We start from the raw sequence: 20092 nt of genomic DNA, 5'->3' as shown, positions 1-20092 counted from the left end.
GCTATATCCTGACCTAGACAAGGGTTTAAAAGAAACCGGCTGCAAAAGTCATGTCAGGAAGGCTGTTTTTATTTTAAAAACACAAATATGCATTTTAAAAAGCAATCATACATTTCATTTCGTACAATTTGTTAAAAAAAAAATGAAGTGCACATTTTGGGACGGCCGTCCAAACAATTTTTAAAGCAAGTGAAGAAGTTAGTGGTGAAAGCAGCCCTACCTGACCAGCTCAAGCCCTCAAACTAAACCCTAAGCCCTAACTTTGAACTCTGACCCCCAAGATTGGAAGAGGTGGTGTCCTCCACACACAGACAGGTGGAGGAGAGAGAATAGATTGGAAGAGGTGGTGTCCTCCACACACAGACAGGTGGAGGAGAGAGAATAGATTGGAAGAGGTGGTGTCCTCCACACACAGACAGGTGGAGGAGAGAGAATAGATTGGAAGAGGTGGTGTCCTCCACACACAGACAGGTGGAGGAGAGAGAATAGATTGGAAGAGGTGGTGTCCTCCACACACAGACAGGTGGAGGAGAGAGAATAGATTGGAAGAGGTGGTGTCCTCCACACACAGACAGGTGGAGGAGAGAGAATAGATTGGAAGAGGTGGTGTCCTCCACACACAGACAGGTGGAGGAGAGAGAATAGATTGGAAGAGGTGGTGTCCTCCACACACAGACAGGTGTGTGTGCATGGAAGAGATGATTCTGCAGTCCAACGATGACTCCAGCTGGCTCTTCACTCGTTGGTCCTTCTGAAACGTTGCCCAAGAAAAATACAAAGATGTTTGCATAAGGTTAGTTACTTTAGCACAACAGGCCTTGCTTTATCAATTGAGTTTTCCAACTGTAATTAATAGAACTCAGTGGAGTACTGACCTGAAGAACCTCCAGGATGATCAGATGAATCCTGTGAGGAGACTGGCAAGAAGGACGTCAGGATACAGGGAGGCCCCGGCTCAAGGACGTCTCCCCCAAACCAAACTCAGGATCTCCACAGCGTCTTAGAACCAAGGTTATTTAACAGTCAGTTGCCCGTTTTATCCAAAGAGACATGAATCCAGATGCATGTTATTCAGGAGCAGGGGGTTAGGACATCTTCCTCAAGGATCACGGTCTGAGGACTTTGGGATTGATTCACGACCTTGGCCTGCCCTGCAAAACCCCACCGTGTTCAGTTTATGCAAACTTGCAAGGACTTCATGGTCCTCCTTCAGATTCCCCTACCAGATACAGCTCCTGCATCACCACCCTGGTCTGGTAAAGCAGTGGTTGACTGGTCTGGTAACACAGCTGGTCTGGCAACAGTGGTAGTTGGTGAACATCTAGTTAGGGCACACTCACACTAGGCAAGTTTGCCTGTCCGGTGCTGCAGGAAGATTCAGCACGATTCCCCCCCTCCCCACACCCGTGGTCACACTGCTCTCAAAGGCCGTGGCCCGAGCACGATTGCTCCTTCATACATACATCACCACGTCGTAATACGATAAATACTTCATCACCTTCAAGTCTCCTCGCCCCCATAAGAACAATGGAGAACAATAACGTGAATGCTGTCGTCTGCCCAAATTTCAAGTAAACACTAGAATTCACTATCGCACCAACGTAAACCCACTCGTGAACCGCTTGCCGCCATTGTTTAAAATGATTGTTGTGGGGAAGAATGGCATGGACCTACCTATAAAGAAAGAAGGGTCGCGCAAGGACTACGTCATCCAGCTCACGTTGCGTATCCGCGCGTGTCATCTCATTAGCATCTGCACTTTGGCCACGGCACACCTCTCCAAAGGGTGCCGTGGCCAAGGGGCTGTTTCGTGCTGGAATACGGATGGCGTGGTCACACTAGCCAAACGTTCTATGCAAATGAGCGCAGACACGGGGCCGTGGCCCTAGTGGGATTGGCCCCTAAGAAACACAACCCTCTACAGTTTGCCTTCTAGTACACTATTCAGTTTATATAATCGTTCAGAATTCATTCCTCTAGATGGACTCAACACATCTTTAAAACACCTGGTCCTTTAGTGAAGTAATGCACAGGAACCCAACACCATCCTCGTCCCAACAACGCCTCCAACGTGGCTCCTCCAACCAATATGAGCAATAATTTATCAGCACTAGTCAGACCTCATTCGTCCTATTTCACTAAACGTTGACCAACGATTGGTTTTTACCTCCAAGATGTTACAGGTCCAGCGCAGTCCTCCCATCAGATCCTAGTGGTCACCAGCTCCATCTAGCCACAACAAACAGGCCTCCTCCTCAGCAGTCACTTTCCATCATTTGTTAGTACAACTTTAAAGCTTATGAGAGAGTATAGCAGACTAGCTTTCCTATTAAGGAAATCTCAGTAAATAATCCTGCTGACCCACGCCTCAAATTACCCCGAGACTCTTCTCTACATATGCTCCAAGTGACGTCAGCAGTGACCGGTTGAATACTAGTAGATGACTCACTAGTGGATACTCATAACAGGGTCCGGAGGGACCTTCTCCAGGCTCCTCCTTCAGCGCCGCTCCTCCGTTAGCTCACCACCACCTGGTACCAAACACAACAGGAGTTTGAACAAACGTCTGGCTCCAAAGCGTGCTACTATGGGACCTTGTCAAGACAAAACCGGGGACGCAAAAGCTGCATACTTTCAGCATGTGGTGGATCATTGTAAAGGGGAAGCCGATAACTTTATTATAGAAAGGACTGTTTACAAATTGACATTTGTAATTTACCCATTGCAATGTACTTACTAGTAGTGGCAGGAAAAGTGTACCCTCAGGTCCAGCATCAGCCTCTGGTCCTCCCTGACATCTTGGGCATTGGACAGGATCAAGACAGCAAGCACGGGAGTCTGCATCTACTGCAAACATGAAACCTCCAGCCATTCAAATAAGACTTCATGGTTCCAACACACATCCACCCATCACAGTAGAGCAAAGAAAGAAGGGTCGCGCAAGGACTATTTCATCCAGCTCACGTTGCGTATCCGCGCGTGTCATCTCATTAGCATCTGCACTTTGGCCACGGCACACCTCTCCAAAGGGTGCCGTGGCCAAGGAGCTGTTTCGTGCTGGAATACGGATGGCGTGGTCACACTAGCCAAACTTTCTAGACTTTAGTATGCATGTGAGCTCAGACACGGGGCCGTGGCCCTAGTGGGATTGGCCCCTAAGAAATACAACCCTCTACAGTTTGCCTTCTAGTACACTATTCAGTTTATATAATCGTTCAGAATTCATTCCTCTAGATGGACTCAACACATCTTTAAAACACCTGGTCCTTTAGTGAAGTAATGCCACAGGAACCCAACACCATCCTCGTCCCAACAACGCCTCCAACGGGGCTCCTCCAACCAATATGAGCAATAATTTATCAGCACTAGTCAGACCTCATTCGTCCTATTTCACTAAACGTTGACCAACGATTGGTTTTACCTCCAGATGTTACTGGTCCATCGCAGTCCTCCCATCAGATCCTAGTGGTCACCAGCTCCATCTAGTCACAACAAACAAACAGGCCTCCTCCTCAGCAGTCACTTTCCATCATTTGTTAGTACAACTTTAAAGCTTATGAGAGAGTATAGCAGACTATAGCTTTCCTATTAAGGAAATCTCAGTAAATAATCTTGCTGACCCACGCCTCAAATGACCCCTGCAAACATGAAACCTCCATCCATTCAAATAAGACTTCATGGTTCCAACACACATCCACCCATCACAGTAGAGCAGAGACGGGAGGTGATGGGGTAATTTAAACATTTTCCTATAAAATAAATATAAGCCTCCCGTCCTGCGTTTACCTTTAGCAAGCCTCTTAAGTCACTGGTAGCAGACATCTTGTGAGACAAACGACATGACAGTACAGCTCTATATTTAGATAGGTAAACCTATCCAAGTTCTATGTTAAATTTGTTAAGAACCAACTTCTGACTGCCCTGATATTTAGAATTGACATAAGGTGAAGATGTACCAAAGAGGACAAGCAGGAGTAACAGTAGAGTAGTAAAATTATACTCAAGCCATGTCCAGGTGCTGGGTTGTGGTAACTCTAGCCACCAAAAAGCTCTCTCCAGGACAGAAATGCCAAATTGTTGCCGCTCGAAAAATTTTGCAGCCTTCAACCGAAATATTTCCGCAAGTAGAAGGCAGCTGGAGTTGGTCTGCTAGCTCAAAGTACCGCTCTAGTGTCCACAATTGCAGGACAATGCAAATTAATTAGCTAATATTTTTTAGAGAACGTCTCCCTGAGGAGGCACAGTATTTAGGTCAGCTTATGACTGATGGCTACACGAGTACTTTAGCTAGTGAACGTTAGAAAAATACCCCTGCAATGTAGTTAATGCCACATTGTAGTTGCTTCGTGGCCAAAATGTACTTCAGGGTTATTTCTAGATTCCTTGGATCCACTTCGCCGCTACTTCTCTGAACTCTGCATTTGTCACATTAGTTTCTGAGTGGGCAGAGAGTGCATGCTTGGATACGGTGCTGTCCCAAGGCTGCCGTTCTGGAGCTGTTCTCCTCACGAGAAGCTAAGTGCTTAAGAGTGTCATAATATCAGGTGCATGAACTGAAATGTCCTCCAAAATGGGCACAGGGAGCCCACTGAGGAACTCTGAGGGCAAGAGGGGGCTTCATCTCTTGGCAACTGATACACAGCCTAAGTCTTGCACCAGAGAAACATGAGGACATCTCAACGTTCCTCTCTACACATCTGGAGGCCTTGGCGACTGTTTCTTGAAGGTCAAACACTGGTCACATGCACCCTATACCAGGTCAAACACTGGTCACATGGAGCACCCTATACCAGGTCAAACACTGGTCACATGGAGCACCCTATACCAGGTCAAACACTGGTCACATGGAGCACCCTATACCAGGTCAAGACCCTTGTCACGATGGAGCACCCTATACCGGGAGCGTCAAACACTGGTCCCAATGGAGCAACCTATAGCCAGGTCAAACCACTGGGTCCACATGGAGCACACACTATACCAGGTCCAAACACTGGTCACATGGGTAAGCACCCTATATCTCTATCCAGTCAGACACTGGTCACATGGAGCACCCTATACAGGTCAAACACCTGGGTCACATGGAGCACCCTATACCAGGTCAAACACTGGTCACATGGAGCACCCTATACCAGGTCAAACACTGGTCACATGGAGCACCCTATACCAGGTCAAACACTGGTCACATGGAGGCACCCTAGATCCAGGTCACACATGGTCACGATAGGACACCCTATACCGAGGTCAAACACTGGTCGCCATGGAGCAGCCCTATACCAGGTCAACACTGGTCCACATGGAGCACCCTATACCAGGTCAAACACTGGTCACATGGAGCACCCTATACCAAGTCAAACACTGGTCACATGGAGCACCCTATACCAAGACAAACACTGGCCAAGTGGAAGCTGAACACAGGATGAAGAAGCCGAGCTCAGGGCCTCCATTAGGCCTTTCCAATGCCCTTGCCTCAGAGATTGAAATTATGCACAACCTTCCTCAGTTGCGTCGAGGTGCAGGCGTCTTCAGCTGGTAATCAAGGTTGACCCGATTCAAAGTCACTGAAGTCCCTTCCTGGCCTTCGAGTAGTTTCCTGATGAGGAGCCTTCAGATGCAAGCTGTAGCTTTGATAAGCCTGAGGTCAGGGACAGGACGTGGGTATCCCGAAGGTGTTCCGTTCAGAAGGACAACCCAGTGGTGGAGTTCTTGAAGTGCAGGATTCTCCATCATCCCATTTGAGCAGCAAAACTGATGAACTCCTGCTGGCTCAGACTGACGCATTCCGTGTTGGTGCAAGCATTTCTCTGGCTGATCTGCAAAGGACGAGGCCAGTTCACCATGGAAGAGGAGTCCGCACATCACAAACCATCATCAAGACCTGGACTAGTTCATTTTCCGAACTGAAGTTGTGCTCACTTCCTGCTGGAAACTTCAAGAAACGGTCGCCAAGGCCTCCAGATGTGTAGAGAGGAACGTTGAGCTGTCCTCCATGTTTCTCTGGTGCAAGACTTAGGCTGGTATCAGTTGCCAAGACGATGACAGCACCCTCTTGCCCTCAGCGTTCCCTCAGTGGGCTCCCCTGTGCAGTTTGGAGGTACATTTCAGTTCACTGCAACATGATTATTATGACACTCTTAAGCCCCACCTTAGCTTCTCCGTGCGGATAAAGCTCCAGAATCGGCAGCCTTGGGGCAGGCCCCGTATCCAAGCATGCATTTTCTCTCTGCCCACTCAGCCAACTTAATGTGACAAATGCCAAGCGTTCAGAGAAAGTAGCGGCGAAGTGGATCCAAGGAATCTAGAAATAACCCTGAAGTACATTTTGGCCACGAAGCAAATTCGTCTTACTCACTTGACACCCATTGTTTACTTGAACGTACTCGACCTTAACATAAGAATCCTGATTCAAACTACACTTTTACATACCAATACACCAACACAAACTCTTGGTATTGAAACATGTTAATCCAACAAGGAATCAAATCTACGTTAACGCTTGTTAATAAAAAGAGTGACTTACAGCTCGCAGTTTCTTGTTCATAGTTCAGTTGTGTTACTCACAGAACCGCAGTTTCTCCTCCATAGTTGAGCTGTAAAGTTGTGCACCACACAGATCGTTTGAATTCAAATGAGTCACTAAACAGGGGAATGCTGCTTTACATTCCAATACACATTTACTAGACAATTATTTGTGTACAGTGAAAGTCAGTGGGCCCCTGGGATGAATACAGAAAGATTGTCCACCAATACAACGGTTTATTAAAATTGTCCCCTTGATTTGGCTACCTGTACAATCAGAACTAGGAAAAATAAAGAACTATATAGGCTACAACTTCAAAACATCTCTACCACTTCATAGCAGCCTGGATTAAATCAGCCAACAACAAAAAGGCTCTGAACAACAACCACTTAGAAGCAGAACACCTGCCAATGTATCCGTTAGTAATAAACAATCAGGCTGATATAAGGCCGCACAAACTATACGATTACAATCCAGTGACAACTAAAAGCTTACTCGTTTAAAAACAGTTAACGTGAAATAACACCCATAAACATTTAAAACGTTTAACTAATTACAAGGCCAGTGGAATAGACGTTATACTCACAGCAGCTCCAGACAAGTTTGTTCAGTTTGATTCATAATTAACCTGTGAACAAAGGAATAGATTTAGCTTAGTAAGACATATAACCACTAACTAGAAGGTGAATGCATGATGTTTTCTAAACTAATGTTAGGTTTACTACCTTGTGAAAGAAACCTCGGACGGCTGAACAACGTGCTGTTTGGTTAACTCAGCTGAACCAAAGCCAAGCGAGCAGCCACAGTGCAGAAGTAACAGGTGAGCCAATCACTTAAAAAAACGTACTAATTAGTAACTGAACACAGCTGCGACACCGCTGTGCCTCCCGGGAGTGATGAGTTGTCAGCGACCCCTGCTGGTGGCGTCTAAATCTCGGGTGTAATGCATTGATTATCACCATAGAGACGTCTTTAAGAATTAACGCCTTATTACAAAAATAAAGTCAGCTTTCCTGTTGATGACCATTACTTTTGATGTCAAATCACCTGGCCTGAATACACTCACACATGTACCTTTTTTCCAAACTGTCTGAGATGGACACGAAGGGCATAATAGAGGGGATTTAGGAAAAAAGGGAAGGGAAAGGAGGTCATCATTCCCATTCCAGGCAGCAGCTTCAGACCTCAGCGATACCAGCTGCTGTTGGTCATAAATAAAGAGGTCTTCATGCCTTCCACCTCGTCCAGACAGGGACTCTCAGGAGAACCAAGAGAACTACTTGGTCTGATGACAACACTAGACCCTAACCCTAACTACTGGGTCTGATGACAACACTAGACCCTAACTACTGGGTCTGATGACAACACTAGACCCTAACTACTGGGTCTGAGGACAACACCAGACCCTAACTACTGGGTCTGATGACAACACGAGACCCTAACCCTAACTACTGGGTCTGATGACAACACTAGACCCTAACTACTGGGTCTGATGACAACACTAGACCCTAACTACTGGGTCTGATGACAACACTAGACCCTAACTACTGGGTCTGATGACAACACCAGACCCTAACTACTGGGTCTGATGACAACACTAGACCCTAACCCTAACTACTGGGTCTGAGGACAACACCAGACCCTACCTACTGGGTCTGATGACAACACGAGACCCTAACCCTAACTACTGGGTCTGATGACAACACCAGACCCTAACCCTAACTACTGGGTCTGATGACAACACGAGACCCCACTATGGCGACAGGCTGGTGGACGGATGTATTCTGCATGAGGGGTTTAGGGCTAACCCTAACCTGCTCATTAGCCGTTAGGGCTAACCCTAACCTGCTCATTAGCCGTTAGGGCTAACCCTAACCTGCTCATTAGCTGTTAGGGCTAACCCTAACCCTCATTAGCCGTTAGGGCTAACCCTAACCCTCATTAGCCGTTAGGGCTAACCCTAACCCTCATTAGCCGTTAGGGCTAACCCTAACCCTCATTAGCCGTTAGGGCTAACCTAACCCTTATTAGCCTTTTTCCTTTATACTCGGTTTGTTTGGCATCCGTCCCCTTCGGTCCGGCTGGTGCCGACAGAATTTTGGGAACTGGGAACAGGATCTCATCCTTCCCACAGACGACACCCTGGGATGAATCCAGTTCCATTGGTCGTTCCCAGAGCCAATGGCACTGCTGCAGGCGTGCGTATTTTAATTGACTAAATTTGTTTAAAAGTACAGAAGCATCCAAAGAAAAGAAGCGTACAATGTAAGATAAACAAGAAGCCGATTGTTAGCAAAACAACTTTAATCATTGGACAAAAGCAGCCAAAAATACATAATATGCCAATGGATCTCTTTGAGTCACATGTAGATCTTACAGCATAACATTGTGTGTAACAGTCTGTAAAGTCTGCAACAGTCTGCTGGAGAACGCAGCCGGTCCTACGCAACCACGCCATGCTTCCTGCCCGTCTGGATGAAGGCCTCTACGCAGCGGTCGATGTCCTGGTCCGAGTGGGCCGCCGAGATCTGGACCCGGATCCTGGCTTTGCCCTTGGGCACCACCGGGAAGGAGAACCCCACCACATACACACCTAGAGGGAGGGGAGGGGATGGGGGTAATGACTGCTGAAATAGCCCGCTTTGCCTGAGCTAGCCCACGTAGCCTGAGCTAGCCTGAGGGTCCTGAGCTAGCCCACGTAGCCTGAGCTAGCCCCAGGGGTCCTGAGCTAGCCCCAGGGGTCCTGAGCTAGCCCACGGGTCAGGAGCTAGTCCACGTACACTGAGCTAGCCCGCGGGTTCCTGAGCTAGGCCGCGGGTCCTGAGCTAGGCCGCGGGTCCTGAGCTAGCCCGGGGGTCCTGAGCTAGCCCGCCTACCCAGATCTAGCCCGCGTACCCAGAGCTAGCCCACGTACCCAGAGCTAGCCCGCGTACCATGAGCTAGCCCGCGTACCCCGAGCTAGCCCGCGTACCCCGAGCTAGCCCACGTACCCAGAGCTAGCCCGCGTACCCAGAGCTAGCCCACGTACCCAGAGCTAGCCCGCGTACCCAGAGCTAGCCCGCGTACCATGAGCTAGCCCGCGTACCCCGAGCTAGCCCATGGGCCATGAGGAGGTTCGCTTCTCGTCCCTGTGATACTAGCTTATTAGACACACACCTAGCTTGAGCATGTCGTCGGCCATCAGCGAGGCGAGCCGTGCGTCTCCCAGCATGACGGGGCAGATGGGGTGGGCGGAGCCGGCGATGGTGAAGCCTGCCTCCGTCATCTGGTCCCTAAACCTGGAGGAGCGGAAATTCATATTAAAAAAAGTGCTGCATGTACGATTTAAGAGCTACTATTAACAGATGTATCTGTTAGAAACACCCAAGCCGACAGTCGGATAACTGAGACTAAATGGATTTCATCTCTTCCCTGATTGGTTCAGGTAATCCATTTGGCTGTCAATCAAAGCTGTGTGAATGCAACACTAGCTTCTTACTGACCTCTCTGTTGGAGAAACGTAAGGAGGGAGGGACGTTTCTGTTGGGTTGTTTAGTTTCTTAATCTTGAATCTCTTCTGCTCTACCTCTTAATAACAAACTAATCTGACCTTCATCCCCTTATCCCAATAAAACACAACTCAACTCTCCATTGGTGTGGTGGAGGAAAGCCTAGACATCATCTTGACTAAACGACTTGTTCAGATGAGAAACCGGTTTATTCCAAGGTGGCAGAGGAGAAAACCACACGCATCCAGGCTTTAGACTCTAGGATACAAACTAGAGGAGGCTGAGCTCTACCTGACATGGCTCAACCCTCCCAGAGGGTAGGGCTGGAATAGGGGTAGAATACCCTGCCTAAAGAGGGTTAGGGTTAGAATAGGGGTAGAATACCCTGCCTAGACCGGGTTAGGGCTGGAATAGGGGTAGAATACCCTGCCTAAAGAGGGTTAGGGTTAGAATAGGGGTAGAATACCCTGCCTAGAGAGAGTTAGGGTAAGAAAGGGGTAAGATACCCTGCCTAGAGAGAGTTAGGGTAAGAAAGGGGTAAAATACCCTGCCTAGAGAGGGTTAGGGTTAGAATAGGGGTAAAATACCCTGCCTAGAGAGAGTTAGGGTAAGAAAGGGGTAAAATACCCTGCCTAGAGAGGGTTAGAATAAGGGTAAAATACCCTGCCTAGAGAGGGTTAGGGTTAGAATAGGGGTAGAATAACCTGCCTAGAGAGGGTTAGGGTTAGAATAGGGGTAGAATACCCTGCCTAGAGAGGGTTAGGGTTAGAATAGGGGTAGAATACCCTGCCTAAAGAGGGTGAGGGGTAGAATAGGGGTAAAATACCCTGCCTAGAGAGAGTTAGGGTAAGAAAGGGGTAAAATTATCCTGCCTAGAGAGGGTTAGGGTTAGAATAGGGGTAAAATACCCTGCCTAGAGAGAGTTAGGGTAAGAAAGGGGTAAAATACCCTGCCTAGAGAGGGTTAGGGTTAGAATAAGGGTAAAATACCCTGCCTAGAGAGGGTTAGGGTTAGAATAGGGTAGAATACCCTGCCTAGAGAGGGTGAGGGGTAGAATAGGGGTAAAATACCGTGCCTAGAGAGGGTTAGGGTTAGAATTAGAGCACAACCGATATATCGGCGGGTTGATATTATCGGCCGATATTAAGCATTTTCCAAACTATCGGTAACGGCCGATTAATTAATATTAAAAAAAAATATTGGGTTCATGTGTTTTTGTTCAAAGGACTTTGAGTTTCATAATTTAAGTTTGTAATTTTATACATTTTATTCATCAGAACTTTAATACATTTTGATTTTGACTTTTCTGTTGGGAGAATAAAACAATAAAATAAAGTTTATTTTTAAACTGCATTACCTTATTATTTTAGTGAGGACTACAAATAACCAATGTTAGGGAAATCTGTTTTTGTTTTGTTACGCGTTTCTAGAATTTCTTTTTTAAATATATATCGGCCGATATATCTGAAAATCAGATTTTTAAATCACCAAATATTTGTATCGGTATCGGCCTTAAAAATCCTTTATCGGTCGGGCTCTAGTTAGAATAGGGGTAGAATAGCCTGCCTAGAGAGGGTTAAGGGTAGAATAGCCTGCCTAGAGAGGCTGCAGGCAGACTTATTCTGAGTTCCTGTGGTTCGTTCTCATATTCCTGTGTTCAAATGCTTCCTCAGATAACCGTAGTATCAGCTTTCAGAAGGATACGGTCAGCCCTAACTACAGATACGCTCCATGTCCGGGGGGGGGGGGGGGGGGGAAATAACCTTGAGTATAAAGCCTCATACCTTTGTGCATGTTCGGGGTGGATTAAGTTACTATGAAGCTGCTTTAATCAAAGACTGATGCCGTGTTCCGATATCCATACTTCCATGAGTACACTTAAACGAAGTACACTATCCGCACTCACTAAGTGCGCTAATTTTCAGATCATGTCAGTGTTGTTCCAAATCGGAAAACTCTGTGTTGCGCTAACCGGAAATAACGATCACGATTGCAGCCGCAGCTCCTCCCCCGCAATAAACATCCCGCTTTGAACAGTGAACTCTTTACGCCTAGCTGCTATAAAAAGCTATAAAAACTGCAAAATGACTATTAATGCAGGCTATGTGGAAAATGCGCCGACTTAGGCTCAGCCTGGCTCCGCCCTCTTCCGCTACGTAGCTAAGATGGCTGCCGTTGAGTATGGGGAGTGTACATCGATCCACACTTCGCAATTTGACCGTTTTAATCATCCGGGTCCATTCAGTACACTTATTTTCACCCGATCTGAATCGGAATGCCCTACGTACTCAAACTTAGGCTAGTAAGTACGGATAGTATGGATATTGGAACACGGCATTAGTATTCACAGGAGCACACAAAGTCCCCCTTGCAGGAAGTCCCCCTTGCAGGAAGTCCCCCTTTACAGGAAGTCCCCGGACAGGATATCCCCATACAGGAAGTCCGCCTACAGGAAGTCCCCTTGCACGCAGTCCCCCACCTCATGGTTTTGGCGGCCATGCTCTGGGCGATGTGGCTGGAGGCCAGCAGCAGCTCCAGGGCGCGCAGGGCACTCCCCACCACCGGGGGCGGCAGAGAGTTAGAGAAGAGGTAGGGCCGGGAGCGCTGGCGCAGCAGGTCGATAAGGGGCTTGGGGCCCACGGTGTAGCCGCCTGGTGGGGCAGAGGGACAGCTGAGACACACACCTGAGACGCACACCTGGGGCGCTACGGACCACTGACTGACCTGGGGGGCGCTACGGACCACTGACTGACCTGGGGGGCGCTACGGACCACTGACTGACCTGGGGGGCGCTACGGACCACTGACTGACCTGGGGGGCGCTACGGACCACTGACTGACCTGGGGGGCGCTACGGACCACTGACTGTACTGGGAGGTATAAACAGCAACCTGAAGAGAACCCAGTCCATGTTGGACAGGAAACCTTTATCAGTTGATGGCTGATGTCGCCGGCTTCCTCTGTGTTTATCAGTTTCATTGGGGGGGGGTGCTTCAGGAACACAGGATTTGCTTGGAATACGGACTCTTCAGTTACTCTTCAGTTACTCTTCAGTTCCGGTCGGCCAACCAGTCCAGTCCGCATGCACAGCAAATTGGAATTAAGCTGAGGGGGAGGGGCCTGGGCAGGAGAGCAGACGTATAGCCCTGCCTCCAGATTAAGGGTCTACCTGAAGACTGCAGGAAGGCCATTTAAATATGTTGCTAGTGGGCGGAGCCTAGCTCAAACAGCCTAGCCCCCCCTCCCCCCAAGATCTGCTGAATAAGCATTTAGCCAGATTGTGTTGATGAGGGTTAGGCAGTGGAAAAGGACAGGAGGTAGGAGACAGGAGGTGGGAGACAGGATGTAGGAGACAGGAGGTGGGAGACAGGATGTAGGAGACAGGAGGTAGGAGGATAGGATACAGGAGGTAGGAGGCAGGAGGTAGGAGGCAGGAGGCTAGGATACAGGAGGCAGGAGGATAGGATACAGGAGAAAGGAGGTAGGAGACGGGAGGTAGGAGGATAGGATAACGAGGTAGGAGGCAGGAGGTAGGAGGCAGGAGACAGGAGGATAGGATACAGGATAAAGGAGGCAGGAGACAGGAGGTAGGAGACAGGAGGTAGGAGGATAGGATACAGGAGGTAGGAGGCAGGAGGTAGGAGGATAGGATACAGGAGGTAGGAGGATAGGATACAGGAGGTAGGAGGATAGGATACAGGAGGTAGGAGGATAGGATACAGGAGGTAGGAGGATAGGATACAGGAGGTAGGAGGATAGGATACAGGAGGTAGGAGGCAGGAGGTAGGAGGATAGGATACAGGAGGTAGGAGGTAGGAGGCAGGAGGCCTACCTGCGGCCCCTCCCAGGGCCTTCCCCAGGGTGGAGTTGACGATGTGGACTCTGTCCATCACACCCAGCAGCTCGTCAGTCCCCCTGGAGAGGACAACACACTTTAGTGAGTAGGAGATAGGAGGCAGGAGATAGGAGATAGGAGATAGGAGACGGGACTTTATTGTCCCCCAATGGGGCAATTTGTTGTGCAGTAGATAGTATACAAATCCAAGTCACACACGCACAATAAAAAACACTATTCAATCAATAAATAGTAGTCAATATATATCCAAATAATAATACACACACACACATATCCAAATACACACACACACACATATCCACACACACACACATATCCACACACACACACACACACACACACACACACACACACACACACACACACACACACACACACACACACACACACACACACACACACACACACACACACACACACACAGACACACAGAGAGAGAGAGAGAGAAAGGCTGACGCTCAGCATATCCAAAAGTGTGAGCTGGGGGGAGGTGTTATCTACGGTCCTTTATAGACTTTAGGAGTAGAGTGGCTGCGAGAACAAAAGAGTGTTTATATCTGTTGGTTCAGAGTCGTGGGAGTTTAAAGCATGTTTATATCTGTTGGTTCAGAGTCGTGGGAGTTTAAAGAGTGTTTATATCTGTTGGTTCAGAGTCGTGGGAGTTTAAAGCGTGTTTATATCTGTTGGTTCTGAGTCGTGGGGGTTTAAAGAGTGTTTATATCTGTTGGTTCAGAGTCGTGGGAGTTTAAAGCGTGTTTATATCTGTTGGTTCTGAGTCGTGGGAGTTTAAAGAGTGTTTATATCTATTGGTTCAGAGTCGTGGGAGTTTAAAGAGTGTTTATATCTGTTGGTTCAGAGTCGTGGGAGTTTAAAGAGTGTTTATATCTGTTGGTTCAGAGTCGTGGGAGTTTAAAGAGTGTTTATATCTGTTGGTTCTGAGTCGTGGGAGTTTAAAGAGTGTTTATATCTGTTGGTTCAGAGTCGTGGGGGTTTAAAGCGTGATCCGAATGGCAACATCTGAAATTTAGCCTGTAGGGGATGAGAACTATTTGACAGGATAGATTCAACCCTTTATAGCATCTGCTTCTGATAAAGTTCCTCCAGGCCTTTCTGATTAGGACCTGTGATACGGCTGCTCACCTTAATTAACTTGGAAAGGGAGTTTTTTTTGCTTTACGGTGATAGACCCATACCAGCAGATTAAGGAGAAGGTGACAACTGACTCAACAAAGCACCTATATAAAAGGGTCATCAGGGTCTTGTCCACATTGAACTTGGCCAGCTTCCTAAGGCAATACAGGCGCTGCTGGCCTTAGGGTTAGGGTTAGGGTTAGGGCTAACCCTAACCACATTGAACTTGACCAGCTTCCTAAGGCAATACAGGCGCTGCTGGCCTTTCTTGCAAAGCAAGCTGGTATTTTGCTCAAAACACAACTTGTTAATAATAGATAATAGATCCTAAGTATTTGTACTCTTTAAAAACCTCTATTTCCTGACCATTTATACTAGTTCTTACCTGGTTAAAGACATTACACCTAAAGTCATTACACATGTCCTTAGTGTTGGAGGCATTGAGTTCAAGAGAGGCATCCTGACACCATGTTGCAAAGTGGTCGATTACCGGACCGTGTGAAGCTTCCTCATTGTTCAGTAAGCTGACAATAACTATCATCAGCAAACTTCACAATGTGTCGGTCATCAGTCACAGAGCGACAGTCATTGGTGTACAGAATGTAGAGAAGGGGGGAGAGAACACTCCCATGCGGAGAGCCAGTTGATGTGAGGGCCAAGTCAGAGAGGTGATCATTTACTCTAACTCGCTGGGATCTATTTGTGAGGAAGTCTAATATCCAGCCCACAAGGTTGGCCTCCAGCTTGAACTGATGCAGCAGCTTCTCAACCAGCAGGAGGGGCTGAATGGTGTTAAAGGCTGACAAGAAGTCCACTAACAGTAGTCTGGCAGGTTTTTTGTTACCCTCAAGGTGTTTGAGGATGAGGTTAAGTACTGTTCCATCCTGGACCCCTCTGTCGAGTCTGTATGCAAACTGTAGTGGGTCGAGGAGGCTGTTCGTCCTAAATGACAGTTCTCTTTTGATCAGCTTTTCAGAGGACTTCATCACAAGTAACGTGAGGGCTATGGGTCTGTAATCATTTAAAGTCTTGGGGTGATTGTTCTTTGCAACAGGGACTATAGTTGACTTTTTCCATAAGTCAGGGACCTTCTGTTGACACAAAGATTGATAAAAAATATAATAAAAGATGGGGCATAGCTGTTCTGCACAACAAGAAAGGACATGGCTACCAATGTTGTCCGGGCCCAGACTTGTTTTGGCCTTGCAGTGTTTAAAAGTGTTCACAACACTTTGTGCCGAGAAAAAGACAGCTGATTGGGACAGTAAAGACAATCATTTTTGGGCAATCATTTCGTTGTTAAAAAATAAGAACCTCCCAAAACAGCCTAGGATCACCAGTACTTCACCACACCAAGAGCGTCCTGGGAGGGGCATTCGGTGTGTCCTCTGAGCTTCTATCAGTGATGATCCTCATCCAGGCCTCGATTCAAGATCTCATCATCGCTCAGAGGACCCCATCAGAGGACCCTAAGGGACGGAGGGGACCCCAAGAGGACCCCAAAGAGACACTAAGGGTCTGCGGTCTGAGCCCACCTGCCGCGGGCGCCCAGGAAGCCGGTGGCGTGGCACTCGTCGATGAAGACCAGCGCCCCGTAGCGCTCGGCCAGCGCGCAGATCCCCTCCAGCGGGGCCACGTCCCCGTCCATGGAGAACACCCCGTCGGTCACAACCAGACGCATGCGGGACGACTGGGGGGGGGCGGGGGGCGGGCGGGGGGTGTGGGGGTGGAGGAGGGGTGAAAAAGCGGGGCACAAAAGCAGTTAAGATCAGCGGAGCAAAGAATATAAAAGCTGGACATCATGATCATGGAGGGTTAGGGTTAAGGCCAACAGCTTAAAGATAACAGCTGTGACCTCAGAAGGACCCCGCCCTCCGGGTTCTGAGGGGGAGGGGTACCGGACGGCCGGTGCCGCACCATGCGGTGGCACGTCCTATGAATGTGGTAATAGGACAATTACAAAATCTTCCAAGAAGTAGCATGATCCATTTCTTAAAAAAGGATTTACAAGAACTCCTCCCCAACCCATGGTACTCCAAGCAGCCCTCATCATGGTCTCCTACCTGGGGGTCTCCTACCTGGGGGTCTCCTACCTGGGGGTCTCCTGCCTGGGGGTCTCCTGCCTGGGGGTCTCCTGCCTGGGGGTCCCCTACCGGGCGGTCTCCTACCTGGGGGTCTCCTGCCTGGAGGGCTCCTGCCTGGGGGTCCCCTACCTGGGGGTCCCCTACCTGGGGGTCTCCTACCTGGGGGTCCCCTACCTGGGGGTCTCCTACCTGGGGGTCCCCTACCTGGGGGTCTCCTGCCTGGGGGTCTCCTGCCTGGGGGTCCCCTACCTGGGGGTCTCCTACCGGGCGGTCTCTTACCTGGGCCTCCTTCAGGCGGGCCTCCAGGTCCTCCAGGCTCATGTGTTTGTAGCGCAGCCTCTTTGCGCGGCAGAGCCGGATCCCGTCGATGATGGAGGCGTGGTTCAGCTCGTCAGACAGCACGGCATCCTCCGGCCCCAGCAGCACCTGGGGGGTGGGGGGGGTGGGGGGTGGGGTCAGGGCCGGGCTGGTAACTCCCCCCGGTAAACACAGGACCCCAACTCCCCCCTGACCTCAAACAGCCCCGCGTTGACCCCTGACCTCAAACAGCCGGCGTTGACCCCTGACCTCAAACAGCCCCGCGTTGACCCCTGACCTCAAACAGCCCCGCGTTGACCCCTGACCTCAAACAGCCCCGCGTTGACCCCTGACCTCAAACAGCCCCGCGTTGACCCCTGACCTCAAACAGCCCCGCGTTGACCCCTGACCTCAAACAGCCCCGCGTTGACCCCTGACCTCAAACAGCCCCGCGTTGACCCCTGACCTCAAACAGCCCCGCGTTGACCCCTGACCTCAAACAGCCCCGCGTTGACCCCTGACCTCAAACGGCCCCGCGTTGACCCCTGACCTCAAACGGCCCCGCGTTGACCCCTGACCTCAAACGGCCCCGTTTTGACCCCTGACCTCAAACAGGCCGGCGTTGGCGTCGAAGCAGCTGGCGTACAGGATGCAGTCCTCCCTCTCGTGGAACTCAGCCAGCCTCCTCTCCAGCTCCTTGTGGAGATCCTGAGGAGTTCAGAGAGTCAGGGTGAGGGCACCTGCTGCCCCATGGGGTGGCTGAGTGAGAGGGTGAGTGAGAGGGTGAGTGAGTGAGTGAGTGAGTATAACCTTGTACCTGGGTGCCACAGATGAACCTGACGGAGCTCAGACCGGCCCCGTAGGTGTTCAGAGCATCCACCCCTGCCTGCACCACCTCTGGGTGGCTGGACAGACCCAGGTAGTTGTTGGCACAGAAATTCAAGATTGCTGGAGTGAGGAAGGAGAAGAGAGTCGGACACAGAGAGAGTAACGGAGACAGAAACAGACGTACAATCACAAACATTAAAAGGAGATACTTTGTGGAGATTGTGGGGTCGACTGACATAGTATCAACACATGAGTGAGCAGGGCAGAGCCAATAGACTGTTCACCCATCAGCACGTCATGCCCTGCAAGCTTTACAAGGCTACGTGCAGGGTAACCGGAAGTTTTGATTAATGGGTACATAAAGCACTCAAAATATGTGTATCATTTATAAAATGTCTCAAAAATAGTGTTAAAGTCCAGTTTTTGGCGTTTTTGGCAGTAACAGGTGTTTTCTAGCAATTTCTAATGGACAGCAATCAGTGCACTTGCAAATGAGTGCCGGCAAGTATAACCGATCGTGGGTGGACATTATTAACCCTCAATCTACCGCAAATTTACGACCAGGACAGATGTCCATCTGAACACGTACACAAAGCACACCGTCCCAACCCGGCGGATGCTGACAGACAGCCACAACAAGCCCAACAATTTTTTTCCCAAATTTCACGGCGGGTTTCGCTCTCCCTCACTCTCGCACGGCCCGTACACAATCACTCCAACTAATCCAACTCCAAGGCTAGGCTGCTTCACGAGATAGCGAACCAATCAAATTGCGCCATGTTAGGAATTTCACGTGTAGCATAAACTAACTATATATAATATCTATGTATCTATCTTTGTATCTGTATAATCTGCTGAACACTCTCTTACTAGTCTCTACTCTCAAGGGTCTCAATGCGGCTTTGGTCCGTGTCTCCCCAACGTGACGTCATGCAATGCATTCTGGGGGAATCAATAGCACCTACCTGAAATAGTACCTACTTTTTCGTATTACATTGCGTTTTGTGATACCTAACAACATTAAATACAATAAATAACTTTTTAAAATCTTAAATACCACCAAGCAAATTGCACAAATTCGTTGAAAAATAAACCCTGCAACACGACCTTTAACGAAGAATGAACAAGAGCAACACGGCACAGATCAGGCGATAGGAGCCCGGCTCAGGGGGCGAGTTCAGCACTTATCTGATCAACACACACGCTATAAGATCAGTGTAGTCAAAGTATGAACATGGATGAGTCTTTACTCCAAAACTGTGGAAACACTGTGGATGCGAGGCAGCGGATTGAAAATGATTAATAAATGTATGCTTAATGCTGTCGTTGATCTCCTACTCACTGCCACGACTGCCGTCCACGTTGATCCTGGGACCTTGCTTCGACGTGATGATCCGTTCTCCTTTCCAGGTTCCTGCCACTCGGATCCCTTCCAGTTCGCTCTCAAGAATCGCTCTCGCGTCGGCGACAGCCGCGTGGCCGCGCCGCGGAGGGGCGGGGGGCGTCAGGACGCACCTGAGGGGTCTCAGCAGACCCCGGACGGCAGGCAGGAGAGACATGGTCCGAAGCTGTCAGACTGTTATCGGCAATTGTTACCAAACACTCCACGCGTAGGGATGAACGTCACGCACGACGTGACCACGCACGTAATCTGAGGGCGTCGCTGGAAGCGCCAATCAAACGTGGATGAAGAGACTTCTTCTTTTATTTCTAAAGCTGGGATCCCTCATGTTATCGTGCTTTACTGCCCCCCGTTGGACAGGAGTGTCCATTATTAGATTGACAGGAACCTAAAAAGAATCCAACAAATACTACCAAATGATATAATTCAAATAAAAGTGATCATGTATTCATACTTCATACCCACGACTTCCTTACAGCCTATATTGAAT

At 49.0% G+C, this 20092-nt stretch overlaps 1 protein-coding gene and 2 long non-coding RNA genes across 4 annotated transcripts; all 3 read right to left on the bottom strand.

Annotated features, from left to right (window-relative positions):
• Nucleotides 1-60: 60 nt before the first annotated feature.
• Nucleotides 61-2999, bottom strand: LOC130377944 (uncharacterized). Its single transcript, XR_008894423.1, has 5 exons — nucleotides 2738-2999; nucleotides 2450-2531; nucleotides 2168-2229; nucleotides 876-999; nucleotides 61-751 (listed from the first exon to the last, which is right to left on the bottom strand). It is a non-coding gene; the product is annotated as an uncharacterized LOC130377944 (long non-coding RNA).
• A 419-nt stretch (nucleotides 3000-3418) lies between these two features.
• On the bottom strand, nucleotides 3419-7689 carry LOC130377942 (uncharacterized). 2 transcript variants are annotated; one of them, XR_008894422.1, is made up of 4 exons: nucleotides 7243-7689; nucleotides 7104-7145; nucleotides 6518-6587; nucleotides 3419-3482 (listed from the first exon to the last, which is right to left on the bottom strand). It is a non-coding gene; the product is annotated as an uncharacterized LOC130377942 (long non-coding RNA). The 2 variants fall into 2 exon arrangements; XR_008894421.1 differs by lacking the exon at nucleotides 3419-3482 and having other exon boundaries at nucleotides 6297-6587.
• A 1098-nt stretch (nucleotides 7690-8787) lies between these two features.
• Nucleotides 8788-19869, bottom strand: gcat (glycine C-acetyltransferase). The gene is made up of 9 exons (XM_056584894.1): nucleotides 19543-19869; nucleotides 18190-18320; nucleotides 17979-18080; nucleotides 17355-17501; nucleotides 16527-16681; nucleotides 13837-13919; nucleotides 12485-12656; nucleotides 9674-9795; nucleotides 8788-9110 (listed from the first exon to the last, which is right to left on the bottom strand). Exons 1-9 carry the CDS (start codon nucleotides 19757-19759, stop codon nucleotides 8959-8961), a joined length of 1281 nt encoding a protein of 426 aa, XP_056440869.1. The 5' UTR covers nucleotides 19760-19869; the 3' UTR covers nucleotides 8788-8958.
• Nucleotides 19870-20092: the final 223 nt, after the last annotated feature.

Source organism: Gadus chalcogrammus, unplaced genomic scaffold, assembly GCF_026213295.1.
Source record: "Gadus chalcogrammus isolate NIFS_2021 unplaced genomic scaffold, NIFS_Gcha_1.0 GACHA024, whole genome shotgun sequence".
NCBI lineage: Eukaryota > Metazoa > Chordata > Actinopteri > Gadiformes > Gadidae > Gadus > Gadus chalcogrammus.
Note: the sequence above shows the minus strand (reverse complement) of the source record. Positions and strands in the feature narration are given on the sequence as shown.